Genomic DNA, 13,425 nt, shown 5'->3' on the forward strand with positions numbered 1-13,425 from the left:
ATCCTCGAAAACCCAATCCCACCCGAAAACGAAGTAGAAAAAAAAAACGCCGAGAGAAAAAGAATCATGCCAAGTTTGTGTGATGGACCAGTCTGAGGTGAGGCTCTCCCACCTGTCCAGTTTCCAAATCCCGGCGGAGCACGGGGGGATCCTAAGCAGACCTGCTGCGAGTCGATCAACCCAGCATGATCCAAGTCTCTGACGTTGGGTTGTTTGCGTTCTCCACAATCTCCGTCTGGGACGGCACATCATCGTCAAGCTCGCTGTCGGTAAAGCAATCGTAATCAGAGAGGTCAAGCATCAGCTCTGGGGGTTGAGATGTCTCGACGTCAAATGTTGGATTTGACGCGTTCTGCCCGTAGACGATTCTCAGAGGAGGGAAGGCCTCACTCATCTCTGAGTCATCAGCCGCTGAACGCCGAGCTGTTGAAGCGTTTGCCTTGGTGCTGCACTCGCCAACATCGGTATAAGATAGAACGAGGGCTGCAGGCTTAGCCTTCTTGGACTTGCGACCCCGCTTCGCAGGACGAATGGTATACACCGGGGCCTCGTGTTGGATGCTGTTGAGGTTGAAGATTTCCTCAGGGCGCTGCTCGTCGCCGTCGTAGAGAAGACCCTGTTGGTAAAGCTCCGCGATCTGCGCATCTTCACTTTCGGGGGAAGCGCGGAGGTGAACTTTGCCCTTGGCGGTGCTAGCAACCCGGAAAGCCTCCTCACGTTCCAGGCTGGGCCGTCTGACAAGACGAGGAACGTCACTGGGGAGCGGAATCTCGCTGCGAGCAAGATCCCGACCTTCCTGCTCTTCGTTCCGAGGTGATACGATGGGAGCGCGGGTCTCACGCTTGCCCTGCTGCTCACGCATACCGTGTAAGAGCCAGCGAAGGTCCCTCTCGACGTCTACTTGAAGAGGGCGCGGAGCCTCGGAAGAGCTGCCATCCTTACGCCGAGCCTCCCATGCACCGGAGAGGCAGGAATAGTCGGGGTATCCCTGGTAGGAGAACTGATGGTAGATGGCGTGGCTTTTGGACTCCATCAAGCGCTTCGCAGTAGACCTGACCAGGTAATTGGTACCACGACGCCGGAGGACGCCGCGCTTGGACTGGACATGGCGACGCTTGGCGGCGGGGGATGAGAATGACTTGTGATCCATGATGACATCCATGATGGCTTTATGTAGGTATGCGATTGTTGTAGTGGACAGATGAGAGAGAGAAGCGTCGAAGCTGGTCGGATGGTAACAGAAGACGGTCGAATGCGAAGATGTCACGGACGACCGGTATAGGGCGTAGGAAGAAGTGATGAACTGTCGAAAGGGGTGCCATGTCAGTCGAGATGGGAAAGACTAACACGATCCAAGGCAGGGGATCACTTACTAGGGCGTGTACTAAGCACGAAGGGGTACGTAGATTACAAACGAACAAACGACACGCAGTGAAGCGAGTAACGTTTTGTTATAGAAGGCGCACTCAAAGGAATAAGGCGCGCCCAAAGGAGGGATTGGTTCGTGTTTGCCTTTTTGAAGTAGAAGCTCAAAGAGCCGTGTAGAAGCAGCAAAGAAGACAAAGAAAGGCTTCTAGCATGCCACCCCCGGCCCAGCAGACAATCTTATATCAGTTGCCGTCTTGCTGATATCATGTCCTATTTGACTGGGCGATGGCATGCTGATTGGCCCTGGGAAGAGTCATCTGGCCGCGCCTGGACGAGCGCATGACGTGACTCACTCTATTCCAAGGATTGGCCGGACTGGTGGCGCAGTTGGCCAAACAGAGACGGCCTCGGGAAAAGGGGCTGTTGGCTGGAAGCGGAAGAGCGCCATTGCGAGGCTGACGGGAAGGATGGCGCACGAGTAGCAGTACTTGGTCGCGTACTCATACAGTACGGTTATGCCTGTGCCTTTGTGCTTAGGTGAAAGAAGGTGTGGACGATGATGAATAGGTGTGTCACCGGTAAGAATACGGGGCAGAATAGGAGGCAGACACCGGAAGAGGAAAGCGGCGTGAGGCCTGCATGCATGGGGAGTGCGGAGTACAGGGAACGGAGTGGACACCGCCAGGTACCAACGTATCTCCCACGTCATATCAGAGGAGAGGTGCTGAGTACTTGGGGTCCCGTGGTACAGCGGCGATGCGCCACGTACTGATACTTGTTATCAATAGCGCCCAAGGTAGCTGTTCGGTAACATTAGTCGACGTTTCCAGCGGCGTGGGATTGGGACATGCAGCCCCTTTGCCCAATGCCAGTGTCATCATTACCATTACAGTGCACTCCAGCTGTAATGCATCTTGCTGGAACAGGTTCTGTAGCGTAAGCGGTACAATTACTCCGGACCCTTATCCGATTCCGAGATCATGAACAGCTTCCATCTTACCAAGGCACTGATGCTTATCTTTACTCAGCGGTATGTAAATACAACCATGCATCTCCCAACCTCGGTCAGACATTGGTACCAAATGTACATGCAGAGGGAGGACAAAGCCATAGCCGGGGGCTATCAGCTCAGTATGCTTCCCCGGAGCCTAAAATGGCCGGCTGCGTTTGGGCCGATGCCGCGCGCCTCACATGGGGGCGAACAGCCGCTATCAGTGGCTTACTCGCCAGGCGACCCTTGGTTATCTGTGGCTTGAATGGGTTGTTTGTCTGTCTCACAATGACAGCCTAGCTTCAGCTATCATTAGGGGGCCCTCCAGGCTACAGTGGCCCACGAGAGTCATCATAGCCACGAGACCAGCGCTTCAAACTCGATCCCGAGGCTCTGCGCCAGCTCGCGTACCATGTGAACAGGACAAGAGGCAGACAGACATTGCAAATGATTCTAGCAGTAAAGGCAATATTACGGGGTATAGACTTTGGCTGTGGGGGGGATGGGCAGGATAGCATCAAAGGGGGCCGAGACCGCTATTTCCTCCCATTCAGATGATGAACGGCTTTAGTAGTTTCGTCTTGCGAGCACCAATCATACGAGCAACGTTGCTCTTGTTACTCCATTCTCGATAAAGTACCAGTACTCGTACCGTACTGTCCGTCGTCTTTTGGGTGATTTAGATCCGCGGCAAATATCGTAGCTTGCATATGGGGGTGTTGTTTCAAAGGAAATGTACGGAGCAGACCGGAGCCGAGGAGATGCTGGCGGCAGGATTGTCGCGTCTGATGCAGAGAGCACGGAGCATGCCGATATGGGGTGCAGCGTGCTGTACTGCTTGCTTCGTATTCTTATTCACATTGTCGGCTGTAATGCGACCCGACGATAGCAGTAAAATGCCCAATACAATATAATTCAGGCAATATTTATGCAGTGTGCCATCCATGAGCGCTGCATGCTTCGTCCAATGTAGAGTATCATCACAATCTGTGGACTCTGCATGTACTGCTGTGCTAAAATGCTGAACCCATCAAGGTGTGTAGCACTGCATTCATTCATCGCCGATAAGGCCGATAACGCTGATAACACCCCGGATTCGTGATAACGGAATCATGTTTCGTTTCATTCAATTCTATTCTATTATTAACAGACAAGTAAGATAAAAGATGATGATAATACATGACATCGACCCATTACAGCGCAATCAATCAATCACAGTGCCTCGTCCAGCCTGACGTCCATCGCCGCCAGATACTCTTTGACATCCGTCATCTTCATCCCCCGCGCCGAATTCACCGTCTTGTCCTGGCCCCAAGCCACCCCCCTGGCCTGAGCAAACGTATCCCTGTATTTGACCATTGTGTTGTCCGGATCCTCGCGCATCTGCTTGGCCAGCTCGTCCAGGTCCCAGAGCTCGCGCCGGAAGCGAGTGCCAAAGCGCTCGTCCAATAGATCGCCCACCTGCGCGTACGTGAGAGTGTCGCCCGCCACGTAGACGCACTGGTTCTTGAGGCCCTGCGGATCCAGAACCACCTCCGCGGTGGCCCGGCCAATGTCCACGGGCGTTGTGAGCGTGATGCTGTTGTCCCACGAGCCCAGCCCGCGCACCGTCCTGGTGCTGAAGTCGACGATGCCGAACTCGGCAACGAAGAGGAAGCTCATGAAGAGGCCGGTCGACACGATGATCCATTCCGTAGTGTCTTGGGCGCGAAGCATCGCTCGCACGCCCAGCTGCTCGTCAAACAGGTCCTGCGAGCTGCCCAGGCCGATGGCGTCGTAATCCATGCCAAACTGCCAGGGAAACCACCGCACCTTTGCCTCGAGCGCCGCTTGGGAGAGCTTGGTCTGCGTTCCTGACGGCAGGCCCATGCCGTTGCAGGACACCACAGTGTCGTATCTGGTGAAGATGGCGGCGAGCTCCGACACCGAAGCCTGCACCACATCAGCCGCCTCAAAGTCGACGCCCAGCGCTCTGATTTGCTGAATCAGCTTCTTCTTATCGGGTGCGGCAGAGTCCAGCGTGGCCTGCCGCATCATGACGGTAATCTTGCTGTGGTTGCGCTTGGGGTGTCTGGCGAGCGCCTCCAGAACGGCGAGGCCAAGCTCGCCAGCACCCAGAACGAGGATGTTTTCAGCCATTGCGCCGCGGTGATTGAATTGTCGGTTGAGAGCCTGCAGATTGGCAAAAGTGAGTTGAAGACGAGCTCCCATGATCGCCGTCCATTGGCCCTTATTTAACTTTGGCACTTGTCGAGCTTCAGATCGTCAACTGGTCTCCCCGTAGAAGAATTTTTTCTCTTAAGCCATTACATGGCATGACTTTTGGAGGCAAAACTGCCCATCCTCCATTCTTCATTGGCCCGTTGACCAGCTTAACGAACGTCACTCTGCCGTATCCAACTTTTTCGCTGTTAAGCATTGCCGTCCTTGGCAACCGGGCCTGACAAATGACTTATCCTGTGAATACGAAGATATACGATCGCAAAAAATCGTATAGTTGCAACTTTACTATTCTTCTCCTGGCGCTCAAACTAGCTGAAGCGTATCTTTACGCCTTTGTTCGCGCTCGCGACGGATTTAAGCTACTTTGGCGGGGGGAGAGGCCGTGTTAGTGAAATGCAAGTAAATGGCAGGCTAGCGGGTAAGAAATCCGGCTGATGGCTAACAGCGATGGATTTCGCGGAGATTATTTGGCTAGGCACAAAAGGTTAAATGTTGACAGGTGCCGAACTAGTTGCATTTGAAGATATGAATGAATATTCTAGAAACTGACATCACCCTCCCATTATCTCCTATACCGATTGCCTACATACTCTTCTATCCAAAAGCCGAAACCAGGCGGAAAGACCTGTGTCATGTGTCTCGTGAGGAGCAGAATTGTCTGTCCTCTCTTGAAGCTGATGCTTTGATACGTCTCTCATTACTGTGATTGCAAGACGGCGATGCCGAGACGCAGCTACCTTAGACAGTGGTGTTCTTGTTCGCGAATCCTACAACATTGTTGCCAAAGTCAAAGACGGCAAACTGAGCCTTCAGAGCAATGTCTCCCAAGACGCTAAATGGCGCGCCCTCGTTATCCTGGATGCCGCCGTAGCAGTAGGTACTGTTGATCTTTCCGTAATTCATGTAAGGGCCTGGGACGATGCCTCTGTACGTGCCCAGTCCAAAGGCAAAGTCAGGCAGCGTTGCGGTGCAAGGGAACACCATCATTCCCACTTGGCTGCTCATGATCGAGCCGTTGACCTGCGCATAATAGGCGTTGACGATGTCGGTGGGGGCCAAGAGCAGCGTGGTGCCAGTGTCGGCGATGGCATTCCAGGTGCGGTTTACATACTTCGTATCGTTGCTGCCGACGCGGTAACCGCTGAGGGAGACTTCCCACAGGGGGGTCTTGGGATTGATGGCTGCATACTGGATGGCGCCCGTATACTCGGAGGCGTTGATGTAGCCAAAGTTGTAGTTGCCGGGCTTGCCCTTCTTAAGGTTGGCTGTGAAGAGCGGCTTCACGAGCTGGCTCTTGATGTTGTCAAAGTATGTGCTTTGCTTGGTGGGACGAACTGTATTGCCAGCACTGAAGGCGGCACCCAGAATGCCGGACGAGAAGGTGTCGTCGCTGATGTCTTCGGAGACTTGGATGGCAGACTCAACGGCCTGTGCGTTGAAGAACGTGTTGCCGATCTGTACACGGTCCTTGTAGACGATGCCGTTGGCGCTGGAACCGTCTCCATACTTGATAACCCATGATAGTCCGCTCTGGCGTGAGCTTGTGTTTGATTTACCAGGGTTGTAAATCGCCTGGCCTTGGACTTGAGATGGATACGTGTCTGTTGAGAAGACCCAACTGCATTTGATTGGTGTCAGTGGAAGGGAGTTTCCGCTCTCAATACACCAAAATCGACTTACAGGTCCGATGAACCGGTATCAAGGTTTATTGGCAATGTTTGAGGTGGTGTACCAATCTTGATAGGAATAACATATTCTGAATCGGCTCCCGGAGATGGTGTGGCAACGGCAGTGCCCGTCTGATTGCCTGTTTCTTCAATCAGCCCTTTTTGGTTCCTTGAATCATATCGTGATCCTAAACAGGGAGAACTTACCAGCATCAAGGAGAGAGCCAAATCTGCGGTACAGATCCGGATTGGCCATGATCACATGTTTGATATGCTCAGGGAGCTGGGGGCTATATTTTGCCAGAGCTGCAATATAGGTGGCGGGGACATTGGTTCCTTTGTAATGTTTGTTATATACTTGAGAGATGGAGAAAGTCTTGCCTTCGGGAGTAGTAGACTCGATTGCTTCACTCCTTGGCTGGGCCACTGCTGCCGAAGCAGAGTTTGCCAAATATGCGAGTGTAAGGGCAGCTGCGTGAAACTTCATGATGATATAGTGTAATCCGAAGAATTTACAGCGAAAAAAAGTGACTATATCAAAGGAAGTATCCAACTTCCAGCGAATCTCCCGTCTTCGATGTTTTGAATCGAAACCAGAGGAAGCTGCTGATACAGAAGGGCAGAGAGCTGAATATTCACGACCTTCTCACTTATTTTATACACGGCATGGCATTCCGAGATGAAATGGGCTTCTCTCCTTTGGATTGCATTCCCGTTGCACTGTTTTAAGAATTGCTAGACACCGACTTCCGAAGACACTGATCATTGCCGTGTCTGGGGATCTTGGTTACCCCGTGATGGTCGCACAGGTCGCGGAATGGAATGCAATTGGAGGCATGTGCATGGGAATATTTGCAAGCTATAGAGAGCATGGTTTCCGTATGTCTATGGAAATTGCGGGAGGATAAGTGAATTTTGTGAGACATTCTTATTTTCCTTGGTGACGATCGTCGGGGATTGACCGAGACATTGAAAAATCAGCAGATATGCGTGGCTGTCCTTGCCCTTTAGCCGTCGACAACTTGGCTGCCTCCGATGGTCACGATTGCATTTCAGTTGCTAGAGAGGCATTGGTAAAGCTTGGAGATGAGAGATTGATGACGGTATTGATTGCGAATCTGTATGCATGGCGTTTGGGCTTAGATGCATACTCGTATGCTCTGTCTCACTTGATCACATGGATGAGCTCTCATTGCCGTGGTCAAAACGGCATCTTACGGCTTTAAGCTCTGAGTCAACAAGAACAAGCTGACTCAGTGATGTGCTGTAAATTTGACTCTTTTGACTTACAAATGGCAGCACAAGCTTTTTTGCCACGGCTTTGTAAAAAGAATTGGCAGGGATGTGAGACTCGGATCGGGTTTTGGGGATGAGGAATATCTCAAATCAGACTGAAGAGGCACTCGCCACAGGAGAGGATGACTGATGGACGTTTGATGTCTGGTACCTGACGAGCATGTACTCATTTACGGTGACCGTTGGTGACTCACTGGAGAATATCCCCGCCATTGTAGTCCTACGTCAGTGGTATGGAGTGACTTAGCGCAAAGTACCTCGCGCTATGGGCATTTTTTAGCAGCGGAAATGCGCCACCACACGGAAACTTCAAAATTTCTAGATAAGATAAAAAATCGACGGCGGGACGATTTTTTGCAGTATCAAGCCCAAGATTGGGAACGTTTGCATTTGCGCACGACTGCAGTGTTTTATTCTTCTCTTCTTCTTTCGTTAGTCTTCCCTTGCAGGAGAGCACACAATAAGCAGAAACACGCAGAAACACAACCAAAAACGTCTGCAACATGGACGCCGAAGGTGTCGCAGCCTCCCCGGCAGCGCCTCACCAGCCACCATACCAATATACGGCCAACCAGGGTTACGAGCAGACGGAAGAAGTGCCCCGCGAATTGCTGAGGCAACAGAATGCCGCCCCGCTTGCCGACGAGGACGAGGACGACGATTATCTTGAGGACATTTTCGACGAGGACGAGCAGGACGAGGAATGGGCCGCGGACGGCGACCTGACCAAGACGTACAACCGCCAGAGACAGCAGCTGACGGACGGCGCTGCGATCCCGCGGTCGAACCAGCAGAAGCCCACGGCAAACACATTTGCCAGTGTCGACGACCAGGTCTCTGCGCTGTCCAAGCACGCCACCAAGATCCGGCTCGACACCGTGAAGCAGGATGGCGAGCGAGACAAGGACAAGGCCGATCGGGCCACCAGCGAGCAGGTGCTGGACCAGAGGACGCGTATGATTCTGCTGCAGATGATCAACCGCGGCGCTGTCAGCGAGGTTCACGGCGCCATCAGCACCGGTAAAGAAGCCAACGTCTACGGCGCCGTGTCGTACGACGAAGAGACTGGCGCTGCCACGCAGAGAGCCATCAAGGTGTACAAGACGGCCATCTTGGTGTTCAAGGACCGTGAGAGGTACATTACCGGCGAGCACCGCTTCAAGGGTGGCTTCGACAAGGGCAATAACCGCAAGATGGTCAAGCTGTGGGCTGAGAAGGAGTATCGCAACCTGAGGAGGATATACAACGCCGGCATTCCCTGCCCGGAGCCCCTGGCGCTGAAGCTGCACGTGCTGGTCATGGGCTTCCTGGGCGACAAGAAGGGCTGGGCGTATCCAAGGCTGCGAGATGCCAACCTCAAGGGCGACGACGTGGACCAGCAGTGGCAGAACCTGTACGTGCAGCTGCTGGGGACGATGCGGCGCATGTACCAGGTGTGCAAGCTGGTGCACGCCGATTTGAGCGAGTACAACATCCTCTACCACGACGGCAAGCTGTACATCATCGACGTTTCACAGAGCGTGGAGCCGGACCACCCGCGGTCGCTCGAGTTCTTGCGCATGGACATCAAGAACGTGGGCGACTTCTTCCGGCGCAAGGGCGTCGACACGCTGCCTGACCGGGCCATTTTCAACTTCATCACCGTGCCTGAGGGGCCGGTCGAGGAGCCCGAGCTGGCGGAGGCGATTGCCAAACTGTATGAGACGAGGCATGCGGCTGCGAACGAGGAAGAGGCTGCTGCTGAGGAGGTGGACACGGAGGTTTTCCGGAACCAGTACATCCCGCAGACGCTGGAACAGGTGTATGACATTGAGAAGGATGTCAAGAAGCTCGGTCTTGGAGAGGGCAATGAGTTGGTGTACAGCAAGTTGCTGGCTGACCAGGTTGTTGCGCCCAAGGCAGACGGCGAAGGAGAGGATGAGGAGGAGGAAGATTCGGATGATGAGTCGGGCGAGGGAGCTTCTCTTGGTAGTGACGATTCTGACGATGATGAGAGTCGGTTTGACAAGGGACGGCCGAGAGGTCGCAAGTTTGAGGACAAGGACGAGAAGAAGGTATGTTTTCCCATATGATGGACGATGTTGAGCTCGAGAGCGTGATGACTGACTTGAATTTTCTACTGCAGCAACATAAATTGGCCGTCAAGGAGGCCAAGCGAGAGAAGCGAAAGGAAAAGATGCCCAAACATCTGAAGAAGAAGCTCGTTTCTAGCACGTCAAGGAGAACGAAAAAATAAACAACTAAAAAATAAAAACAGGTAATTTTCGGAATTTTAAAAAAAAAGCATTTGGCCATTTTCTTTTTACCTTGTTCATTTCCTTGTGATACTAGTGCTTCTGCTGTTTCTCCATATCTTGGTGATAGATGCATAGTTGGGCAGGGAGACATGTTGGATGATGAGCACTGATTGTCGTGATGAAGGCTAAGGATGGCGGTTTAACATCTGAGGATGGGTAACCCTGTTCATGGACTTTGTTTGCGATCTGAATTCGCGCGAGGGGTGACCCCGCGAGAATCTGGATGATCAAAGAGAGCGCTGACAATAAGTCTCCTGGCCGTTGAAGATGCGTTTGCTGTACGCTGTACACGGTTGAATCCGAATCCATGTACATGATGGTTAACCATAGCGTCTTTGTGACAGTAACAATTTCATCATTATTAGAACTTGGGAAAGAATAATCTATATGCTAATCAAAATGACAAATTCACCACCCCTTTCGTACATACAAGTAAACACAATTAACCCGATTGCTTTTTTTTTCCTGCACACTATGTGCGTATTCATCATAGTCATGGTCCATAATGTTACTCCCTACTCCCCAATCCATTACGATATCCATAAAAAAACCGAATACTACATAGTTACTTACCCTCCTCCTATCAAATTAGAAATAATACTGCTGGTGATTCTGACCTGGTGGAGGTTGCGCCAGGAAGTCAAAGTTGAAGGCGTCCATGCCAGTGTTCCATGGATCGGGAGGAGATTCTGAGCCGATTGTTAGTTTATCGGTGAATTGTATCAGCTTGTTATGAGATTGTACTTACCAACCCAGATGGAATCGTACAGCTCCATGGGTGCATTGTATTGCATAGGATCGACGATGGGCGGTATACCGTCCATAGCGAGGTTGCTATTCATTTGCTGAGGGTAGCTCATCCTGATTTAGTGAGTTAGCATTCCGTTAGGCCTATAGAATAAAAAAGGAAAACGAGTTCCTGCTTTACGTACGCCGTCATGTCTTGCATAGATGAGCCGTTTTGCATCTCGGCCATGGCCATTGCTGCGTCTTCGCGGGCATCTGTCACCTGAGGCAATGGACGGAACGAAGGATTCGAGATCATGGCATTGTAGCCGCCCTGGCCATTCAGACCGAGATGCAGGGGAGTCCTGCTTCCACTAGCGACAGCAGACAAGTCGCCTTCCCGCTTCAGGCTCGACATGTTGACTTGTCCGTGGTCGTAAATGTTCTTGAGGGCTGTAAGTGCTCTCCACAGGGGGCCCGAGAGCTCAATATCTTTATCAGTCTTGGCGACATGAGCCTCTGGGGAGCTAACCTCCTTGGCCGCCGTCGCAGAAAGTGCTTCAATTAGATCTCCCTGGAGCTGTCGAACCTCGGGGTCAGACTTGGTATCGGAAGAAAGGCCAAGCAGCAAGGCCGATGACAGGCCATGGTATGTAAAGGCCCAGCTTCGCGTGGGAATCACCGAAAGCTGGTGCATGGCAAGGAACATTTTCACCGTCTCGGTCAAATTGATCCTGCATCTGTCTGTCAGAGCTTGCTTTTGGGCCGGCTCAAAGGTGCAATCTCTTCGAAGCGCCGGTCGGCATGCGACAGAGATAACAAAGGACGTATGAAGGCGGATGGCGAAGAATTGAAGACGATCCAGTGCCGTCTTGCACTTTTCTTTGTCCTGCATATGGGGTGCTGCCCGCTTACGAAGCTCCTCGACAGCCTCGCAATTCTCAAATATCTGCTCATAGGAAGCGGAGGCCATTACATCGGGATTGAGTCGCCGCGAAATAATTTCGATGAGATTATACATCATCTCTAGATAGCCATAGTTTCCAATTGTTGCATCCAAATTGTGGGGAATCGGGCAGCTCGGAATGTTTGTCATGGAACTTCTATGCAGCCAGTAGAATTAGTATTGCATTCGGTACGTTGAAGATGAGCAACTAAATCTTACCGATCAAACGACAAGGATGTCAGGGTATCATGCCAGACACATGACCACCAGAGCCTGCGCCGAATCATTTCCTTGGACTTGGCGGCAGGGGGTGAATTCTCTCGACTGGCCCGGATGGTCGGGCGATGCAACCCCAAGGATTGAGCGAGGCGGCACGTAAGGCCGGTGAGCGCCCACGATGCTTCAGCCTTCATGTCGTTGAGAAGGACAAAGTTTGTCAACAACAATGCTTGTATCGAGTCAAACGAGGGCCTGTATACAGAAAATATAGGGTTAGACTACAGATACAAGTATGCGCCTAGTGGGAGGCCTGTCATCTCACCTCAACAAAAAGTTGGCCAGCCGGAGTAGATGGAAAGATATCTGGATGTATTTTTGCGAATCCTTTGTGCGGATATGATACGGGGATTCGTGGTACTGGGAGCCGACTGCCAAGACTGCAAATAGAATGGCCAGCCAAGAGGCCGTCACAGGCCTCGAGGCTTTAACGGATTTCGACGCATTTCGGGATCGATCCTCAAGATAGATCATGAGATTGGACTCAAGCTCATCAATATCGAGAACGAAACCCCAGAACGGTTGCGGGATCTCCTTGTAAGTACGGAAAAGTCTGTTCAAGTAGCGTTAGTATGAGATTGCGTCTCATCAGACGGTACTCGGTGCTATGGCATACTTCATAACCTCTCTGTCTGACGGCAGCTCGGTGGCAATATCGCGAGCAAGCCGCTGAAGGTGAGTAGACGACATGAGAGGAAAGGGCGCGGAGGTGTCTAGCCCCAGAATGGATCTCATGTCTCGTCGGATGTCGGTGCCGTCCTCTTTGTTGTTCGGCGATTGCTCTCCTAGTAGTGCCGGGATGCTGTTTTGTCCAACATAACGGTCAGGTACTGAATCAGAATCGTCCTGGTTTGTAGACAGCCCTATAAAGAGGTTATTCAATGAACTCGACACAAATAGCTGAGCGCGTAACTGGATGCCATGAGCTCACCAATTGCTGGAGGCCAGCTTTCTTGGCGCTCATCTTTCACATTGTCGTCTCCGTCAGACGGTGAGCGAGCTCTCTTGCGACTATGAGAGGCGGTGGCATTGTGCTTGCTCGCCGAGGATCGGTTCGGCTTATAAGAGCAGAGCTGAGGGTGTTCTCGCTTGACGCAGTTCTCACATGGCTGCTGGTTGTCACACTTGACCTTGCGCTGACGGCATGGCCAACAGGCGGTCCCTGTGGTGCATTAGGCGTTAGTCGCGCGGCAATTTGAACGAGTTCCCGAGGGATCTGATGACGCAGAATTTGCTCGCGTGGTCCCGGGGGAGGTGTCTCATGTTGTATCCTGACTTACCGTAGCGAACTTTGCGGTGCGAGTGGATGATGCGACTGGCCTCCTCAGGTGTCAGATCATCGACCGGCACCTGGTCGTCCGCGTCATTGTCAACCATGATTGGATTTGATGCAACAATCTCAGCTCCCGCGGATTTCTCGAACTGCATGCAGTGGACCCGAGCGTCCAATTACTAGCTGATGAGTCTGGGCTGCTGCGAAACTCAGTTCATCAACGCCGAACCCCGAGCATCTCCACGAGCGCAAGTGGTGGAGGATCCGGGAAAGCTGGGCTGAAGGCGGATCAACTGGCGGTCCGGGGCTGGATATGACGATGTCGGGTTCGAAGTGCACGTGACCGCGTCCCTGTGATCTCA

At 52.3% G+C, this 13,425-nt stretch overlaps 6 protein-coding genes across 6 annotated transcripts; 2 read left to right on the forward strand and 4 right to left on the reverse strand.

Annotated features, from left to right (window-relative positions):
* Window positions 1-129: 129 nt before the first annotated feature.
* Window positions 130-1,474, reverse strand: V8C40DRAFT_196917 (uncharacterized protein). The gene is made up of 2 exons (XM_083211928.1): window positions 1,374-1,474; window positions 130-1,303 (listed from the first exon to the last, which is right to left on the reverse strand). The coding sequence occupies exon 2, from the start codon at window positions 1,160-1,162 to the stop codon at window positions 176-178; it is 987 nt and encodes a 328-aa protein (XP_083075182.1). The 5' UTR covers window positions 1,163-1,303; window positions 1,374-1,474; the 3' UTR covers window positions 130-175.
* A 793-nt stretch (window positions 1,475-2,267) lies between these two features.
* Window positions 2,268-2,962, forward strand: V8C40DRAFT_241859 (uncharacterized protein). Its single transcript, XM_083215105.1, has 2 exons — window positions 2,268-2,398; window positions 2,463-2,962. Exon 2 carries the CDS (start codon window positions 2,560-2,562, stop codon window positions 2,872-2,874), a length of 315 nt encoding a protein of 104 aa, XP_083075183.1. The 5' UTR covers window positions 2,268-2,398; window positions 2,463-2,559; the 3' UTR covers window positions 2,875-2,962.
* A 499-nt stretch (window positions 2,963-3,461) lies between these two features.
* V8C40DRAFT_241861 (aromatic alcohol reductase) lies at window positions 3,462-4,982 on the reverse strand. The gene has a single exon (XM_083215106.1). It carries the CDS (start codon window positions 4,568-4,570, stop codon window positions 3,572-3,574), a length of 999 nt encoding a protein of 332 aa, XP_083075184.1. The 5' UTR covers window positions 4,571-4,982; the 3' UTR covers window positions 3,462-3,571.
* Window positions 4,983-5,145: 163 nt separating this feature from the next.
* Window positions 5,146-6,985, reverse strand: V8C40DRAFT_196963 (aspartic peptidase domain-containing protein). The gene is made up of 3 exons (XM_083211929.1): window positions 6,457-6,985; window positions 6,263-6,389; window positions 5,146-6,200 (listed from the first exon to the last, which is right to left on the reverse strand). The coding sequence occupies exons 1-3, from the start codon at window positions 6,734-6,736 to the stop codon at window positions 5,321-5,323; spliced, it is 1,287 nt and encodes a 428-aa protein (XP_083075185.1). The 5' UTR covers window positions 6,737-6,985; the 3' UTR covers window positions 5,146-5,320.
* An 833-nt stretch (window positions 6,986-7,818) lies between these two features.
* On the forward strand, window positions 7,819-10,005 carry V8C40DRAFT_196984 (protein kinase RIO1). The gene is made up of 2 exons (XM_083211930.1): window positions 7,819-9,599; window positions 9,671-10,005. The coding sequence occupies exons 1-2, from the start codon at window positions 8,049-8,051 to the stop codon at window positions 9,779-9,781; spliced, it is 1,662 nt and encodes a 553-aa protein (XP_083075186.1). The 5' UTR covers window positions 7,819-8,048; the 3' UTR covers window positions 9,782-10,005.
* Window positions 10,006-10,176: 171 nt separating this feature from the next.
* Window positions 10,177-13,379, reverse strand: V8C40DRAFT_241870 (transcription factor domain-containing protein). The gene is made up of 8 exons (XM_083215107.1): window positions 13,071-13,379; window positions 12,722-12,952; window positions 12,407-12,653; window positions 12,056-12,343; window positions 11,734-11,985; window positions 10,775-11,671; window positions 10,591-10,703; window positions 10,177-10,531 (listed from the first exon to the last, which is right to left on the reverse strand). The coding sequence occupies exons 1-8, from the start codon at window positions 13,216-13,218 to the stop codon at window positions 10,431-10,433; spliced, it is 2,277 nt and encodes a 758-aa protein (XP_083075187.1). The 5' UTR covers window positions 13,219-13,379; the 3' UTR covers window positions 10,177-10,430.
* Window positions 13,380-13,425: the final 46 nt, after the last annotated feature.

The sequence above is a fragment of the Trichoderma camerunense genome (assembly GCF_050948025.1).
Source record: "Trichoderma camerunense strain CBS 138272 chromosome Unknown V8C40scaffold_6, whole genome shotgun sequence".
NCBI classification, from domain to species: domain Eukaryota; kingdom Fungi; phylum Ascomycota; class Sordariomycetes; order Hypocreales; family Hypocreaceae; genus Trichoderma; species Trichoderma camerunense.